The sequence below is a fragment of the Rattus rattus genome, chromosome 4 (genome assembly GCF_011064425.1).
Source record: "Rattus rattus isolate New Zealand chromosome 4, Rrattus_CSIRO_v1, whole genome shotgun sequence".
Lineage (NCBI taxonomy): Eukaryota > Metazoa > Chordata > Mammalia > Rodentia > Muridae > Rattus > Rattus rattus.
Genome location: NC_046157.1, coordinates 2,795,134 through 2,814,289, shown reverse-complemented (window position 1 = coordinate 2,814,289; position 19,156 = coordinate 2,795,134). Strand labels below are relative to the sequence as shown.

General features: G+C 49.1%; 1 protein-coding gene and 1 pseudogene across 1 annotated transcript; both read left to right on the top strand.

Annotated features, from left to right (window-relative positions):
* Positions 1-318: 318 nt before the first annotated feature.
* Positions 319-17,550, top strand: Lrrc74b (leucine rich repeat containing 74B). Its single transcript, XM_032899870.1, has 9 exons — positions 319-454; positions 1,195-1,337; positions 1,803-1,935; positions 2,749-2,955; positions 6,713-6,822; positions 7,634-7,749; positions 11,221-11,299; positions 12,979-13,074; positions 16,912-17,550. The coding sequence occupies exons 1-9, from the start codon at positions 319-321 to the stop codon at positions 17,086-17,088; spliced, it is 1,197 nt and encodes a 398-aa protein (XP_032755761.1). The 3' UTR covers positions 17,089-17,550.
* LOC116898643 lies at positions 14,913-15,563 on the top strand (annotated as a pseudogene).
* Positions 17,551-19,156: the final 1,606 nt, after the last annotated feature.

Sequence of the window (19,156 nt, the reverse complement as noted above, 5' to 3'; positions counted from 1 at the left end):
TTCTGGGGTCAAGCTGGAAAAGTCTGCGAAAGGTCCTCCCCCCCACCCCACTGCGGTGCATGGCAGCGGTATCTGTAGTAGTCAGCCCTGGGAAAGAGCATGCCAAGGTTGTGGTTCTTCCGCAAACAAGACCGGTTTCCCGGACGACCGCAGGGCTGGAGGGGGCACTGTTACTGGCCCCAGAGACCACCTGTTGTCTGTAGATCAGATTCTATTGGTCAAGGAGGCCAGAGGACCGCCCACATCCCTGGGAAGAGTTCCAGGCAGTGAGCTCTGTGCTCTCGGTGTCTGCGTCCGGACTGGGTAGTGACAATAAACATGAAGGGTCCCTGCAAGAAGGTTCAGAAGAATGAAGATCAAGAGGGAGAAGCTGCGGCCACTGGGCCTCAGGCGGAGACCCTGGAGGCCAAGAAGTCCTGGACTGCAAATTCACACTCTGCTCTGGAAACAGAAGGTGCCTCATCCTCCCACATGGGGTCCTGGTTGAACTCACTTGAGGATCTTCCTGCAAAGATGGTGGGAGGAACCTTTCTGTTGGGACGCATTCCCCAGGATCAGAGGATTATAACCCTCAAGTCCTTACCCTCCTGGAGGAAGGAGGAGGCCCAACATTTAGAACTGTTTTATGGAAAACCTGCAAATGAAACACCCAGACAGGCCGTTGTGTCCCAAACTGGAAGAGTTCAGGGCTGGGTGTTCAACCTATAGGAAAATCTTAGCTAATGGATATACTGGATTTAGAATTGTTTCCAACCCACTGTTCCCAAGGTGTCTATATAGACATTGTGACCTGTGGGCTGAGAATATAACTTAGTTTGTAGAGTGCTTGCCTAGCATGGTTGAAGCCTTGAGTTCAAGGCTATACTTAACTAGCAAGCTGGAGGCCATCTTTGGTGATGTGCATGCGTGCGTGCGTGCGTGCGTGCGTGCGTGCGTGCGCACACGCGTGGGGAGGTGATCTGTGATACCTGGACACAGTAGGGTGAGGCCAGCAAATATTTCAGCATTAGGAAAATGCTCCCTTTGGCTCTGACTAGCTTGGTGGCTTTGAGAAAAGACTTGATTTACTTTCAGCCTGGAGGTTCTCATCTGGAAAATGGGCATAGTAGCCAACAGCGCGGGAAGAAAGAGCAAGGGCAGGAAAGGGTCCAGGCTAGCCCAGTGATTAGTTCCTTGCCTCCCATCTACTGCTAGGCACCCATGGGCTTGGAGAACGGGTCATGGCTGACCTCTATCTGGAGTCTTGCCGGGCCAATAGTGTTGTGCCCGTTTCTCGTCTTCTGCGCCAAGGGAGCGCCTCCGAACTGAATCTTCAGCACCGTGGCCTGGGGCCCCAGGTATCTGTTGAGGGACACTGGAATCACACTTGGCAGGAAGGATGTTGGAGATAGTGGCCATCTTGTTCTTTTTTTTTTTTTTTTTTTTTCCCCGGAGCTGGGGACCAAACCCCGGGCCTTGCGCTCGCTAGGCAAGCGCTCTACCGCTGAGCTAAATCCCCAACCCGGGCCATCTTGTTCTTGATTCTATCTCAGACACTCATAGCTCTCTGCGCCACACAAGTCCCACGACCCGTGCCTGTGAGACAGGGTGGTGGCTGTGATAGAGATGAGGGCAAACTGTAGGAAGGCTCCAGGAAGTGAGATCGGGAGGCACTTAGTGTGGGAAGCCGATGTTCCCTGGAGGAGGAGGGAGCCCTGGGGATTTAAACTGAAAGTATGGCCAGCTGTATCTCACTCCAGGGAAGGACCAGGCACCTCAGGCCTCTGTGTTCCTCTGCTCCTCACCTCCCCGCTCTCTTCCAGGGGATCCGGGCTTTGGCTTCCACACTGACCTCTAATCTCTACATCAAGCGTCTGGATCTCCGGGACAACGAGCTCGGTGGTGCTGGAGCAGAGGCTCTGGCTGACGTCCTTCGTAAGAACAGCGTTATCTCTGGTAGGCAGTGCTGAGTTCTGAGTCTGAGAAGCAGGCAAGCTTGGGGCCCCTCTTTCCAAGGGAAGCGGCTCCCTCACCAGGCCTTCTTTCTTGTGGTGTTGCTAGGAGATGAGGATGGTCCTCATCACAGAAGGGGAAGCGTGGGCTGAGTCTGACTTGCTGGGCGGTTAGCCGATGCTGAGCCGCTCTTTGCCTGACTGGCTCCATTGCTCTCCCTGTCCTCTCCCCATCCTTGCCTGTGGTAGACCACCAGTGCCTGAGCGCAGGGCTGAAGAGCACAGAGGAACCGGAGCTGCACAAGGGAGAACTGGAAGGGCAAGGCGGGGGCTGGGTGAGGCTGCTTCTAGCTCTGCCAGCCAAGCACAAGCTGACCCAGGCAGGCATTGCAATCGTACTGAGCCTGTTTGCGGCTTGTAAAGTGATCAGGGCAGCACTGCTTTGTTCTCCGGGCTGTGGCAAACATCAAAGGAAACGGCAGAAGTGAACTCCAGTGCACGTCTGTGCTTACGCCTCCAGTCCTTAGCAATAGGATAGACAGGGAGGTTATGCCGTTACAAGGCACCAACCATCGCAGAGTAGCTGACCTGCTACCACAGCATTCTTCACAGACAACCACAGGGTGGGAGGACCGTAGACCCACAGGTGATCCAGCCAATGGGTGGCAAAGCTGTCACCATGCTACCCCCAGATAAGTCAGATTGCAAAGCCCCTCCTTCCCCTCAGGCCTAGAGGTTTGTGAGATGTAGGGAAGTGTGAGAGGGTTGTGGCGCCTGGCTGTGGGTCCCACTGACCAGGCAGTGCTGCTGCCCTCAGATGTGGACCTGTCGGAGAATCAGATTGGAGCTGCAGGGCTCCAGGCCATCTGCGCTGCCCTCGCCTTAAACCCAACTGTTCAGAAGATGCAGCTGCAAGGGAACAGGCTGGAGGAAAAGGCAGCCCAGCACCTCGCTGCTCTTCTGCTGCGTCACACTGGCCTGAAATCTCTAGACCTCAGCTATAATCAGCTCAATGACCTGGCAGGTAAGTCTGGGCAGTAATGGATCATGAGTGCTTATCGCCCCCTGGTGGCAGGGAAGGAGAATGGGCAGGACCACACCCAGCTTCTGCCTGAGAAGATCTATGTGCTGGCTTCTGCTCACCATGCTTCCTCCTTTGGCTGTTCTTCCACTCCAGCCACGGAATTCAATTAATTCCAGGCATATCTCACTGCCCTCTGCTGTGGGGCTCTGTCTATGAACAAAACAAAGTTCCTGATTTCAAGACACATACACGAACAAGGCCCTTCTCGGTAACTAGTGACCCTCCTCGAGAAACAATGTATGGTTGTAGAAAAGAACGGACCCACCTGCTATAGAGGGCAGATGTTTAAGCAGAAATCTATGCCTTGGGTAGAAAGGAGCCAGCCATGGCAAGATCATGAAGCTGATGAACTCTGATCATGAAGGCCCGTTTCCTAGATTGGTAGACACCCATGTGGTTGAGCTGGTGGTCTAAGGGAGAATGACCGGGCAATGCTTTGCAAAGGAAGGAGAGACTATAACTATATGCCTATGGATCATGGCAGAAGGTATAGAGGGACGTCTCACCCCAAGTGCTTTTGCCAAAAGGCGTGTAGTTTATCTCAGTGGCAAGGTACTTGTTCTCCGTGTGTGAGATCTTGCGTTCAGTCCCCAGTCCTGGGTGGGAGGAGCTAAGTCCTAGCTGGGGAAGACATAGGAAGGCTACCTTATCTAGTCATTGTCTCCCCAGAGCCTCTGCATGGGCTGGATGCTTTCCTAGGAATATAAATACTCACCTATGTCACTCATGTCTAAATGTGCCAATCGGCCGTACAAATCAGAGCTAGGCAGACCTGTAACTCGGCTACGTGGAAGATCAGTTGAGCCTAGAGACTTGGGGCAGACTGGTAACATAAAAGGGCCACTCAAGTCCTGGATCAGCTGAAGCAAATTCTTCTTTTTAAACATTTGAGGAGGTGGGGGAGAGGGAGAGGGAGAGAGAGGGACATATGCGTGAGTGCCTGTGGAGGCTAGGACATCCCATCCTATGCACTAGAAATAGCAGATGGTCATCAGCCAGCAAGTGTGGGCGCTGGGAACTGAGCTCGGGTTCTCTTAAGGAGCAGCTGGTGCTCTTAGCTTCTCAGACACTTCTCTAGCACCTGAAAGGAATTCTTAGATGCCCAGTGTATCAACATTGTAGTGGATGTCCCAGAACAACTGTCTCACAGGAGTTTTGGGATTGTTGACCTGTCCCAAGCTGCTTAAACAATCAAGTGGAGCGGTGCTAACCTTGGCTCTGGAGTTTGCCTGCTAAAACCAATCGTCTTCTAAGAAAATCATTGTGGGAAGTCCATGGAAGTAAAGGAGCAGCTCATGTCAGTTTTGACAAACTGTGCCTGTGTCTCTGGGACTTGAAAACTAAGTAGTCAGCTTGCCGCTACTGTAATGTCATGAGCAGCCATCTTATAAAGGGAAATAATGCATTCGAGGCTCATAATTTTGCAGAGTTCAGCTTTTGATGGTTTGGCCTGTAGCTGAGCCAGCATTAGAGAAGAGACAGCCATTCAACTGGGTCACATGATCTCCTGAGGGGAACCCCCAGTGCCCTAATACCTTTATATATTTTCATCTGCCGCATTCCAATATTGAGGACCAAGCGTCTGTAGAAAAGGCAGTATTTTATTCCATGTTTATGAGTGTTTGCCTGCACGTAAATCTATGTCGGTTCTCGTGGAGGTCAGCAGAGGGCATCACATCCCCTGAAACTGAGGTTACAGTCAGCTGTCAGCTGCTAGACGGCATGTGGGTGCTGGGACTCCAGCCTGGATCCTCTGCAGGAGTAGCCAGTGCTGAGTCACCTGGGCAGCCCAGGGAGCAAGCTTTTACGGTATTGGAGGACCTCTGGGGTGCCTTATTATGTAAGTTACAAACTGGAGCAGGCAAGCGACACAGAGGCTGGGATCTGTATACAGGGGAGAAAGGGCAGATTTCATCTATTTCGTTTCTTTAAGTGGGGATCTGAGGCTGTTACTGAGCAATGACACCATCCGTGCCAATGGAGAACCTACCTCGGGTGTGGGCCTCACAGGATGGTTGATGGGTGGGTCACATAGGTAAAGTGTTACCATTACAGACCAGTGGAAGAGTAAGCCTCACCCTCAGTAGAAAAGAGGGGCTATAGGACACCTGCTGTCCTCTTCCCGCTTTCCCAGTGCCCAGGAAAGGTGGGGGCTCCTGTATCTGGAACCTAGAGGTGTCAGTTGAGGTGCTAATATGTCTGCTGATGCGTGTGCTAGCCAAGCAGGTGTCTGGGAGCACTCACACACACACACACACACACACACACACACACACACACACACACACACACACACACACACACACACACACACACAAACACACACACACACACACACACACACACACACACACACACACACACACGTTTCCTTGGTTTGATCTAGTTCCTTTTAGTTTGTTTTTTGAGGCCAGGTCTCACTGTGCTGTCCAGGATAGCTTGGAATTCACTACAGCATTCACATTGGCCTTGAATTAAGAATCTTCCTGCCTCAGCCTTCTGTATGCTCAGATAACAAGAGCGGGCCATCACACCCAGCCCCTCTGAGCATTTCATACCAGCTTTTCTTCTCTAACAGCTAAGATAATAAGAGTACAAATTTTATTCCCAAGGGACCCCAATCTGGCCACAGAGATCAGTCAGGCAGAATAAGTTCAAAGTCGGGGAGGACTTAGGGGTCACAAGGCTAGAAGGTGGAACAGTAAAAACATGGCTTCTGAGGGGGCCCACCCAGCTGGAACAAAATCTGCAAACCCAGGTTACGAGGCTGAGACGTGTCTGGCCAGGTGGATAACAGGGTACCAACATGGAGAACCAGAGTAGGACATGGATGGAGCTGCGGCTGCGGAGAACCGGCAGCAAGTCACACTTGCCAGCGCTCATAAAGCGGAAGACGGCTTAGAATCTGTCATGGCTCCACCCCTGCCCAGGAGACGCCTGGGAATCTGTCATGGCTCCACCCACTTCCTTTAGCAACTCCTGACTTGGAGGGCTGTCTCTGCTGGTGCTCACCAGCCAATAGGAATCTCGCTGGGGTACTCAGCCAGCCTCCGGCCCATATTGTATGTCCTCAACCACGCTTAGAGAGCAGCACCGGAGCTCTTGGCTTAACGTCAAGGACTCCCTCAGGTGTCCTTTACTTCCTGTCTTGGTGCACCTGCGTACTCCTGCCTCTCCCCAACCCCAGCATCCGTGCAGCCGCTTTTCCCCCCTCTCTCCACCATGCGTGCACTCATGTGGATCTCTTGATCCTGTTGACCTGTTCTATCCTCACTTCCAGACCCCACCAACCCAACCACTGCATCTCTACCCTTTCTCGTTTGCAGATTAGAATAGCCGGAATCTCATTAGTTTAAATTCCTATCTTCCCAGTCACGCGTGGATTCTTTACTGGGCATAGTGCCACTCGGGTGTACTGTCAGCACAATGGAGGTGACAACAAGATAGTCCAGAGTTCAAGGCCAGTCCGGGTGTCTTCTAGACCTGTCTGTGTTGTAGGACAAGGCCCTACACACACACACACATGCACATGCATGTTCCTTGAAGGTAATTCCGGTATACACTGGATTTTGTGATCCTACTGCACAACTGAAATTCTGGCACATGGTGAGCATCAGGTCGTTTTTGAAGTTGTTGTGATGGTGGTGGGTTTTTTGTTTGTTTGTTCATTGCTATAAAATCTCTTGGCGCTCCTCAGGAGAGACACTTGGACCTGCGGTGGCAGAAAACACCGGACTCACAGAGCTTAACCTGAGTTGGAATCACCTTCGAGGCCTGGGAGCCATTGCATTTGCCAGAGGCCTGGAGGTATGAGACGCTCACCCAGCGGCCCTGCCAGTCCTTTGGGAAGTTTTCCCTGAGCCAGTTCTTGATGTTAAAACTCTTCAGAAATGAAATTTAGCCCTTTTCAGCGCGACTCACATGTGCATATTTGACGACCTGTTTTCCTGCCCCTATCTAATGATAGCACACTGCACTACTAACTCTCATGTCATTCCCTAAGGGGGCCACAGCTAAATGTCAGCTGCCTCCTCTGGAAATCACATTGAACTGTAGGGGACGTCCGTGCTGTCTGGTGACATCACTGTTGGCACACGCAGATGCTTTTCCACACCCCTTATTGCTTCCCTGCAAGTGTACAGACCATGGAAATGTATTGATCAAGCCCTGCAGGGTTCATGAGGCGTCTTCCCTGTCCCCAGTGACAAGGGCCTTAGGAAATGACAGGGCCTGACTGCTGGGACTCCTGCCCCAGAAGGTGGCAGGTCAGAACACTCACTCTTGACCCCATCACAGGTTTCACACAGCACCCTTCCACCAAGTCAATGGGCCCATGCTGTTTCTATGCCCCAGGATGCTTTCCTTGGGCATTTTCCCATAGGCGTGAATCTGGTCACTGCACCTCATCTCTGAGAAGTATCCATAGCCGACCGGTCATCATCCTCTGCTGACCTTCAAGTTGTTTGGCCCGAGCGTTCTTACTAACTCTGTTTCAGGACCTCTGCTCTCCCTCCTTAGTCATTGCTCAGACTCTGCCGTGCTTCCCCACTGTGGGCCTGGCTCTGTTGCTTTCTGCACCGTGAGATGCAAGATCGTGTCTTTGCTCTTTGTGTTCTAGGCAAATATATTCTTGAAGGTCCTGGACATCTCTCACAATGGCTTTGGAGACTCTGGCGCCTGTGCGGTAGGCGAGGCCCTCAGGGTCAACAATGTGTTAGAAGAATTAAATATGAGGTGAGGAGCGGGGGTTCTTGCTGTGCACGGGCACAAGCGCAGGGGCTCTGAGGGCCACGCTCGGTGATCTGGCTGCTGTTCACAGTGCATCGTGCGGCCCGAACCTCAATCCCGCAACACTTGGCTCTGTCCTCCTCTTTCAGGGTTGTTGCTTGGAGGCTTGGGATGCAGCTCGGTTGGCCGAGTCTGGTCCGGCATGTGTGAAGGCTGTGACTTCGTGTCCCAGCAGCATCGTATGGACTCGTAACACGGGTTGTGGTTGGCACTTCAGAGCATCTCCTCACATGCATGGTGAAGGGCGGGGATGCGTCCTGCTGCTGCTCCCTGCTGTCTCCACAGCTTTCTCCCCTTAGACACTTTATTTGCTTTGCCACCCACATCCAGAGTTAGTTTTCCTGCATCAATGAACAGTCAAGCTGATCTCAAAGGCGTGCTGCAGGCCAAGCTGGTAGAGATGACTCCTCCCTGGAGGCTCTCTTGCTGGCAACTGGATTGTGTCAAATTAACAATAAAAGCTGACGGTACAGTCCATCCGTTAACTTGGCACACTTTAGGCTATGATTTTTCCATCCTTGGTCCCCAAGGCCTCATCTTTACTTTACATGTAAACTATAGTCCTTAAAAGTTCCAATACTGGGCTGGAGAGATGGCTCAGTGGTTAAGAGCACTGTCTGCTCTTCCAGAGGTCCTGAGTTCAAATCCCAGCAACCACATGGTGGCTCACGACCATCTGTAATGGGATCTGATGCCCTCTTCTGGTGTGTCTGAAGACAGCTACAGTGTGCTCATATATAAATAAATAAATCTTAAAAAAAAGTTCCAATGCTTCAGGGGCTGGAGAGATGGCTCTGTGGTTAAGAGCATTTGCTACTCTTGCAAGGAACCCAGGTTTGGTTCCTGGCAATCGTATGGTAGCTCACAATAATCCATAACTCTAGTTCCAGAGGATCCAAAGCTCTCTTACGATCTGAGCAGCAGGGAGACATATGGAAAATGCTCACACACACAATTTTAAAAGATTCCAGCACTTTAAACATCCAAGGTCTCTTTAAAAGTTCTAAGTCTTCTTAAAAACCAAAGTCTCCTGGGGATGGAGAGATGGTTTGGGGGTTTGGAGCATTCCCTGCTTTTCCAGAGGACCCACGTTGGTCTCTGCACCCACGTCAGATGGCTTACATTCCCTGCAAGGCCAGCCCCAGGGACCGTATGGCTTCTTCTGAGTTCCTCAGGTGCTTGCACTCAAACATAATTTTAAAAATTAAAAAAAAAAAAGACCTTTAAAAATCCAGGGTCTGTAACTAGATTCCTATAAAATCAAAAGCAAGCTACATACTTAAGTAATCTTATTCCAAGTGGGAAAAACTGGGGAATTAAAAACGATCAAAAGTAAAAGTCCGGTGATGTGAAGGCCATGCTGTGGCCATGTCCAGCATCGGAGGCTCATAGCAGGCTCCAGAGGGCTTAGGCAGCCCTGTGTGCACAGCTTTGCCATCTGCAACACACGCTTGTCTCCCTAGGCTGACTCCACACAGCACCTGCTTCTCTCCTTGGTCGACATCGCAGTCCTGACATTTCAAATATTCTGAGGTCTCCGTCGTACCTGAGGCCTCACCTCAGGGACCCTTAACACAAGATGTGAAGCCTCAGCTGCTCTGCGGGGCCTCCTCAGTCAAGGTGATGGATCCCCCGTGCCTTCAAAACCAGCACTGCATGGACGCCTCTTCTGATACTGCCAAGTCCTGCCACTTGAAGTGTAGCCTGGCCTACTTAGATCAGCTTCTGGGGCTGACCCTGAGAGAATACTTCCTTTTCGTCTCTGAAACACTGAAGGTCTCCCTCAGTCGTGCTAATCTTGTTTGCTTATTTACTTATTTGTTTTTGTTTTGTTTGTTTGTTGGTTGGGGTTTTTTTGGGGGTGGCAGGGTTTTTTGTGTAGTCTTGGCCGCCCTGGAACTTGCTGTGTAAACAAACTAGCCTTGAAGTCACAGAGATCCACCTGCCTCTGCCTCCCAAGTGCTGGGATTAAAGGCGTGCACCACCATGCCCAGCTGATCTGTCACTGCAGCTGATTCTTCATCCCCAGGGATCAGCACCCTGTTGTCCCAGTGAGCAGAGAGTTCACTGTCGTGGCTCCATCCTCTTTGACAACCACAGCTGATTCTGCAGCCCCAACTGACACTCACGGATTCTCAGCCAAGATATTTCCAATCGGTGGTGGAGTCTTTGCTCCGTTCTGAAATGTAACCCAGGACTTGGTTGCTGCTGGTGTTGCAGCATCACTGTTTTCTAGGCCCCTTGGGGAACTACTGTGCAAATAGCACACAGGGGCCTTTCCAATCTCAAACTCCAGCGTCTTCACACATGCAAACCCAGGACTTAGGAAGTAGAAGCAAGAAAAGCCAAAAGTTCAAGGTCATCCTCAGTTATACCGGGAATTGCAGATTAGCCTGGAATACGTAAGAGAGGGAGAGAGAAAGAGAGGGAGGGAGGGGGGGAGGGAGGGAGAGAGAGAGAGAGAGAGAGAGAGAGAGAGAGAGAGAGAGAGAGAGAGAGAGAGAAAGAAGGAGTAGGAAGAAGAGGAGGAGGAGGAAGAGGAGGAGGAGGAGGAAGAGGAGGAAGAGGGAGAGGGAGAGGGAGAAGAAGAGGAAGAGGAAGAGGGAGAGGAGAGAAAGCAGGAGTCAGCACGATGTAGGTATGTAGGCCTAGCTTTAGAGACAGAAATCTGGAGGGGATGGAGGAGCTGTTATACTATCGTGGTGATGCATGTGTGGCCAGCTGGCACAAACGCATGGGAAAACCTAGGAGCAATCCCTCGTCTCCACTGGAGGAGGGGGAGGGCACTCTAAGTGTGCTTGCCACCATGGGGCAGCACACACAGCTTTTAGATGTTGACTGGGGGCTGGGCACGAGTGGAGGGCTGTGCTCAGAAACTCAGGCTGCCAGATGCAATAGCAAATCAGGCAGGGGCTCTGCAGCACTGAGCCTGTGACCTGGAAAGCCGCTGTGAAACGGGCCTATTTTCCTTACTGACCTTGCTATCCTCCTAGGGTTCGATGCGATAGCCCCTTACATGCCTGCAGAGCACACTGACCCCCATCTAGCCTCCATTAGTTTACTTTACTTTTCTCCTCTTTGTATTCTTCCCAGTCACTAAGAATTGCTAGAGTTTATTCCCCAGGCTGTTAGTGTTAGTGTTTGTGTAGGAGAGAACATTTGTTCTCCACATTCTCTGTCTGGCTTATTTCCCTTAACACAGTGCCCTCCTGTTCCATCCATTCGCTTCAAACGACACAACGCTTCCTTCTCCTTCATGGCTGAGGAGACTCTGCGGAGTGTACACGGTGCATTTGATTCATCTGTCCGTCCACTGCTGAGTGTACACAGTGCATTTGATTCATCCGTCTGTCCATCCCCGGGCTCCGAGGCTGGCTTCATGTTTTAACTGTGACACATATGTCTCTCTTATTGCAGAAACAACCGCATCTCCACGTCAGGAGCCCTGAAGTTGGGGTTGGGTCTTCAAGTCAACCAGACACTTCGGGTTCTGATTGTAAGTTCGAGCCTGGTAAGGGGGGCTCCAGTGCAGACTGGCCCCGTGTCTTTTCATACAGTCCTTTCGTCCACCAGTCCCTCACCACAGACACAGCTCCTGAGTCCAGATGAAGCTCTCTCGGAGGGGCCTCCTGGCTTCTTTTTTTTCTTTTTCTTTCTTTTTTTTCTTTTCTTTTCTTTTTTTCGGAGCTGGGGACCGAACCCAGGGCCTTGCGCTTGCTAGGCAAGTGCCCTACCACTGAGCTAAATCCCCAACCCCACCTCCTGGCTTCTTAAGACCACTTTCCGCCTCTTGCTCCTCTTTTCCACTCTTTCCCAGCTGCTGTGCCAATTCTTTGCGGTCCTTTCTCTGCCTCACAAAAGCACAGCCCCTTGACTTACTCTCATCTTCTCCCCTGTAAATACTCCTGTCCTTGCAGGAACCCAGCGTCAGCCTTTTGTATCCAGAGGTTCCTTTCTTCAGGTTTGCTGGTGGCGAGAGGGGACCCTAGACACAGCAATAGCAGAGACAGGAAGGAAGGAGTCCAGGGAGGCAGAGCAGGTCTCAGCTGTACCAACGCGTGTGGGTCAGGGAGCTGAGAAGCAGGGGAGTATCCCCAACATGGGGGATGGGTGTACCTAGCTCTGCATGGTCCTCGGATTCCCACTCCTAGCTTCTCTCATCCACAATATCACCTCCTGTGACACTGGAACCAAGACCTATTTCTAGCTCAGGTCCACATTTTCAGCCACCTGCTAGGCAGTCACCAAGTCACAGTGAGTCCCAGAATCCTACATGGTTGAACTACCTCCTTCTTAAGGTAAACCAAGGCCACCTGGGCCCAGAGCTCACCTTTCTCTCCTCCACCTCTGCAGAGAGTTCCCTGTGGGACCCTCCCTCCTCACCAGGCTTCCCAATACCTGATGGTTTTTCTCAACCAGAAACACGTCTTGCTATGAATCTTCTACTTTGTTGTTTTTAGTTTAATTTAGTTTTGTTTTTAGCATTTACTTATTTTATGTGTATGAGTAACCTGAGTGTATAGATGTAACAGGGTGTCAGATCGCCTGGAACTGGAGTTACAAGTGAGCTGCCCCAGGAGTGTTCTGAACCTGGGTCCTGTATAAAAGAAGCGAGTGTCCTAACTGCTGGGCCACCTCTCCAGTACCTTTGGTGTGTGTGAGTGAGTGTGTGTGTGTGTGTGTGTGTGTGTGTGTGTGTGTGTTGCTTGTTTGAATTTTTTTAAAGATTTATTTGTGTTTGAGTGTTTTGCTTGCAAGTATGTCTGATGCCCTCATGGGCAAGAAGAAGGTATCAGATCCCCGAGACTAGTCTTACAGACTGTTGAACGCCACTGTGCAGATACTGCGACCTGAACTCGGGTCCTGTGGAAGATGGAACTCTAGTTCCAGAGGATCTGACACCCTGTTACATCTATACACTCAGGTCCACATACACATAAAATAAGTAAATGCTAAAAACAAAACTAAATTAAACCAAAAACAACAGAATAGAAGGTTCATAGCAGGACGTGTTTCTGGTTGAGAAAAATCACCCGAGCCATCTCTCCAGCCCCTAGACTGGCTTCTTGGTAATGACTATGGAATTGTTAGTCCTCCTGCTCCCTCTTCCTGGGTGCTCGGACTGTGGACGTCATGACAAAAGGTCGAGTGTTATATCGTGTGCCTCTTCCTTAGATTTCCAAGAATCCTATTTGCAGCGATGGCTGTGTCGGCCTCCTTAAGTCTGTCCGGAGCAACAAATCGTCTGGCCTAGAACTACTGGATGTGTCTGTAAGAGCTTCTTGTTAGCCACATCTGGGAGCTTCCAGAGGCTCTGCGAGCTACTGAAATGTCCATATTAGAGGGATGAAGGGGTGGGGGCGGGGTTGGTTGCAGTGCCCTGCCCAGATGAACCGTCTGATAGATTTGGCATTCCAACCCGGCATATGTGTCAGAAAGCCACCCCCGACTCTGTACCATTGTATGTTGGAAATATACAATTTAAAAATTTATTTTATAGGGGGTTACAAGTAAGAGACTGACTGAGTCTCTGAAGGACTTCAGATTTTGAAAGAGTGTTTTGTTTTATTTTATTTTGAGGTGGAATCTCTCTACATAGCCCTGGCTGTCCTGGAAGTCACTCTGTATACCAGGCTTGTCTTGCATACTTTTTTATATACTCATATAGATCTGCTTGCCTCTGTCTCCAAATTCTGGGATTAAAAGCAGACTGCCACACCTGGCTTTTAAACAATTTTGAGACTTAAAGACTATGGGAACTTTTGAAGTTGGACTAAATGCGTTTTGTGTCATGATATAGCCAAAAACCTGTCGGGGCCAGGGGGTACAGTGCGGTGGTTTAAATGAGAATGCTCCCCATGGGCTCATATGCTTAGTCTCCAGCTGGTGGAACTATTGGGCTGAGGTGTGTCACTGGGGCTGGGCTTCGAGATTTCAGAAACCCATACGATTCCCAGTTAGCATGCTCTCTCTCCCTCTCCCTCTCTCTTCCCCCCTCTCTCTCCCTGCGGCTATAATCTTCACTTGATGACCATGAACTCTAAGCCTCCAGACCTGTGAGCTCCAATGAAATGTTTTCTTTATAAGTTACCTTGGTCACGGTATTACTTCACAGCAATAGTGAACTAAGTGACTAAGACACCAAGATATTCTAGAAAAGTTTGCCAAAAGGTCCATGTCAAGGCCACAGGGCAAGTGATATTATGATGACATGGGGGTCTTTAGGATAGAGACTCCTAGTTAGTGCACATGTGTGGGAACGACCCCCAGTATCTCCATGTCTGGTACAGTAGAGACATCCTAACTGTAGCCATAAGGATGTTTAAGCATAAAGGGCATTTTGACTGTCAGGAGTTACAGCCACCAGGTTGCAGCTGCAACTTCCCCCTGTGTCCTCAGACACAACTCTTCGCCTGCTGTCAATTTGACTAGCCTAGATCTTATCTTCAGCTTTGAGGGCTGTGCTTACAGATCAAGTCAAAGTTTTGTCATTATGTGGAAGTGGGACAAATGCCCACCTCCCCTTACCATAGACATGAGAGAAAACTGCCATGGTGAAGGGTACCTTGAATCCTGCCTTTTGAATGAGGCAGGGGATTGCTCCAGAGAAGTCTTGGCAACATAATAACATCCTATATCCATTAATAATTGTATAATTTTTAGGTTTATTTGTTTTTATTATGAGTATTTTTCCTGCATGTATGTATGTATGTATGTAAGTATGTATGTATGTATGTATGTATGTATGTATGTATGTATGTATGTTCACTGTCTGCATGCCTGGTGCTCAAAGAGGCCAGAAGAGGGCGCCAGATCTTTTAGAACTGGAGCTACCGGCTCTTGTGAGCTGCCATGCCAGGCTGAGAATCAAATTTAGGTCCTCTGCAAGAGCAGCCAGTAGTCTTACCTGCTCAGCCATTCCCAATCTTCCCTCATTTTCTACTTTAAAAGATTTAAAAACCTTTAAAATATTTTAAACTTTGTCTCAAGAAACATAAACAGAGGACCCACATGCATTTGGAAGGGAGTGAACTTGGGAGCGGCTGTCCTACCCTCTGTGAAATTGTCACATCTGAACATCGCAGGGCCTGGGTGGCCAGGACATCGCCATGCCTAAAGGACTAACAGGAAAAATAGTAGGACAGGGAAAAAAAAAGTCATCCATCTGTACAGTAGAAAAGCAGCTGTGCTACAAGTGTGTCTCACAAACAAGATAAGAAGGAAAGACTGAAGACAGAGAGGGCCTCGCAACTCAAAAACTTATTGGTGACAAACTTCAGTGGTTTCACAGTCATCTGGATACAAAACCCCCTGAGATATTCAAAGAAGGATGCCTGTGCATTACTTGAGAGGTATTCGGATCGGTTCAGCAGTGAGCTGGAGCAGACTGAGTTACACAACAGCATCAAGGACAGGCAGGGGACGCGGCACCACTGCCAGGAGGCTGTCATCAAGCAGACTATGGAGCGGGAGCAGCAGCACTAGGAAGGCTATGGCTTTGATCCCAGACATTTTAGACTAATACTCTGCAGACTTTCCGGGAATGGGATTTTGATCAAAGAAATTGCCAAACATCAAAATGAGGAAACTCTGTGCTACTGATGCAGTTCCTAAGAAGCACAAACAGAAAAATATTTTAAATATAGAAAGGGATTTAGGAGAATTAGAACAGGGGAAACTGGAGACAGAACAGATGGGAAACTGGAACCGGCAAGTGACACGATGAAGAAATGACTGCAGTGCCTGTCAGCCCTCACTGAAATACATGCGACGCCTCATGTCCTACTCACTGACTGTGGAAATAGTCATTTCTGTGTGGGCTGGTGAGATGGCTCAGCACGAGGTGGCTTGCAGCCAAGCCTGACTGCCGAAGTCTGGTTCTGAGAACCCACGGGTTAAAGAGAACAGATGCTACAAGGTTTCTTCCAACGTCCGCATGCACGCCATGGGAGGTGCGAATGGGCACACACACAAATAAAGTTTATTGTAGTAATTATCTGCAGAAAAAGAAAAAAGAAACATAAGTAGAAACTACTTAAAATTTGCAACGTGGCATGAGATGATAAAATTGAAGAAAGGGCTCACATGAGAGCTGGAGGGCTCAGCAGATAAGAGATAAGAGCACTGGTTGGTCTTTCAGAGTTCAATTCCTAGCACCCACACAGTGGTTCACAACCATTCATAACTCCAGTCCCAGGGGATCCCATGCCATCTTCCAGACATGGATGTGGTGAAAGACATATGTGCAATGAAAAACTTCACACACACATAATAATAAAATAGGAAAGAGAAGCGGCTCCATCAGCACTGCTTCTCTTCGACCCATTGGTTTAATTGTTTAGGGTTCAACTCAAGCACTTGGAGGCAGGTGTGGGACTGCACAGTTCAGAATAGGTTCAGGCTGTCATCGACCACATAGCGAGCCTGAGGCCAGACTGCACTAGAGACCTCGCCTCAAACACAAACAAACAAAAGTGAGTCAAAAGCTACACATAGATTAAATGTAGTTACCAAACAGCATACCCTCGTGTAAGAAAGCCAGATCAGGGGTTGGGGATTTAGCTCAGTGGTAGAGCGCTTGCCTAGGAAGCGCAAGGCCCTGGGTTCGGTCCCCAGCTCCAAAAAAAAGAAAAAAAAAGAAAGCCAGATCAGGAAATTGAACACACCTATCTTAATTACTTTTGTATTTCTTACAAAACACCATGACCAGGGCAACTTATAAAAAGCAGACATTTAATTGTGGACTCATGGTTTCAGAGAGTGACGGTGAGTCCATGGTCATCATGGCAGGGAGCAGGCAGGCAGGCATGGCGCTGGAGCGACCTCGTTCGTAAGTGGAAGGCAGGGGGAGAGCTCGTTGGTTATGAGGTGGGAGTTTGAAAACCATCTAGTGACACAACTCCTCCAAAAAAAAGCCAGACCTCATAATCCTTTTCCAAACAATTCAACCAACTGGGGATCAAATATGAAAGTATATGAGCCTCCGAGGGTCACCGTTTACTTCCCTACTTTAATAGTTGGAGGAATGGGGCCATGAGATTGTCATCCACAGAGAGGAAATAAGTGAATCCTTAGAAGGATGATAACCATGTCCCAATTGTCTCTTAGGGTATCCAAGTAAGCAGAGAGTGCGATGAGCTTGCCAGCTCCATGAGCGAAGCTTTTCCAGGACTCTGTATAAAGCACTGCACTTCCAGAAGAAAAGACTGGCCACAAGCCTCCACACGATCCCAGCTGTCATCTGCACTGAGTGGCTCTAGTCTCACCTCTAATATGCAACTTTAACATTCACATTGCTGCCCGTTCAGTATGTGTATCAACACGTGTATCTTCCTTTCTGCTCTCTGGCATCATCCATCATCTGGCTTCATTTGCTGTGGTTCATTTCATTCAACCAAAATCTGCCCATGAACAACACTGAACACAAGGTTAACGATGTCCATATCATCCAGAGGTTCATGTTCCGGTGACCCTGTTAAACAAAACATAAAGGAGATGTGCAAATGGAATTCCCAAGCTCTTCTCGAAAGAAGACAAACTGCCACAACCCATTGGAAAGCAACTGATCGTTACATTCCGAGTTCTAAAGTCACCCACGGGCTTCAGTCAAGTCAACTCACTAATTTGCTCTACAGAAACAACCGGAGCTGCATAGAAAAGCTACTGCTGATTGGCCAGGGTGTATGACTCAGGAGTGTTTGCCTGGCATACAGGAAACTCTTGGTTGATTCTACACCATCGTATAAAGAAGCATGATGATGGGGTTGGGGATTTAGCTCAGTGGTAGAGCGCTGGCCTAGGAAGCGCAAGGCCCTGGGTTTGGTCCCCAGCTCTGGAAAAAAAAAAAAAAAAAAAAGAAGCATGATGATGTGTGCCTGTAATTCTAGTGCACCATAAGTGTCTCAATATGTATGTGTGTGTATAGACAGACAGACAGACAGACAGACAGATAGAGTTGGTGACACATGCTTGTTACTCTGACCCTTTGGAGACTGAGTCAGAAGCATGGTGACTTAAGACCAGACAGGGGTATATGTAGCAAGATCCTGTAGAAAAGAGATCTAGCCACATACTTTGTCTCCAAATGTCTATTTCACCAATTTTCCAATCATGCTCTTTCCAAGTCCCTGACAATCCAGCCAGTCCCATTGGCTACAGCCCATGAGTCAATGAACAATCATACATCTGGCCACTTCTTGCAAACAAAACAAGTGGCCAATCGTACTGCCCAAAATTCTGTTTACTGTGAAGACTTTGCTTCTCCAGTGTCTCTCATAACTGTCTCAGAAAGGGGTTGAAATGCTACAGCTCTTCACTCCTGAGTGATGCCTGCTTAAACCTTCCTCAGTCAATTGGTCATGTGCATGCCTCATGAGGCTGCAGATAACTGCTTGAGAGAAGACAGCATTGTAACAGGAACAGAAACCGTAGGCGTTTAGGCAACCCCTGAAAGCAACTTGCTTGTGCCCTAAGACCTCCTTGGGCCTGATCATTCCTGTGTGTGTGTGTGTGTGTGTGTGTGTGTGTGTGTGTGTGTGTGTGTGTGTATCACTTGCTGCTGTGCATGTCCTATTTTTATGGTTTGGTTGGTCAGGTCAGATAATCCTCAGATCATAATGGGAACTTCATGACAGGAAGTCCAAAGTAGTTGCTACCTTCTGCTTACTTGTTAAGCAGCATACTCTTGTCAGAAAAGTGAACCACTGTGATATTTTGTGGAAGAGACAGATGACCAAGAAACCTTCAAATAAAGTCATGGCACAGAGCTAGAGGGTTAATATATCCTTGAAGTAAAGCTGTAAATGTATACCGCTGTCATTGTCAAGTGACCGCAGATCCCTTCTGCTGGTCCTTATGGGCAGGCACCAAGGAAAGGTCATTGGCTAGATCAATAGCTGCATTCCATGTGCCAGGAGATGTGTTCATCTGCTCAAGTAAGGGCAGCACATCTGGTACAGCAGCTGCAGTCAGTCACTGCTTGATGGAGTTTGCAATCCTCAACTGTCATTTTGCATGATCCATCTGTCTTCTGCCCTGGGCATACAGGAGAGTGGCATAGAGATGTGGTGGCACTTTTCAAGTCCTTGAGAGTGGCACAGAGTTCTGCCGTTCCTCCTGAGATGTGATACTGTCTTTGATTCACTGTGTTCACTGGCAGAGGCAACTCCAGAGGCTTCCATTTGGCCTTCCCAACCATAATAGCTGTCATTCCACAGGTCAGGGAATCAATGTGACAATAATGCCAACCAACTTCTAAGTCTGTCCATCCCAATTATACATTCTGGAACTGGGAAAATAACTACAGGATAAGTTCATGGACTTCAGTCAAAACTCCATTAATAACCTGACCTCC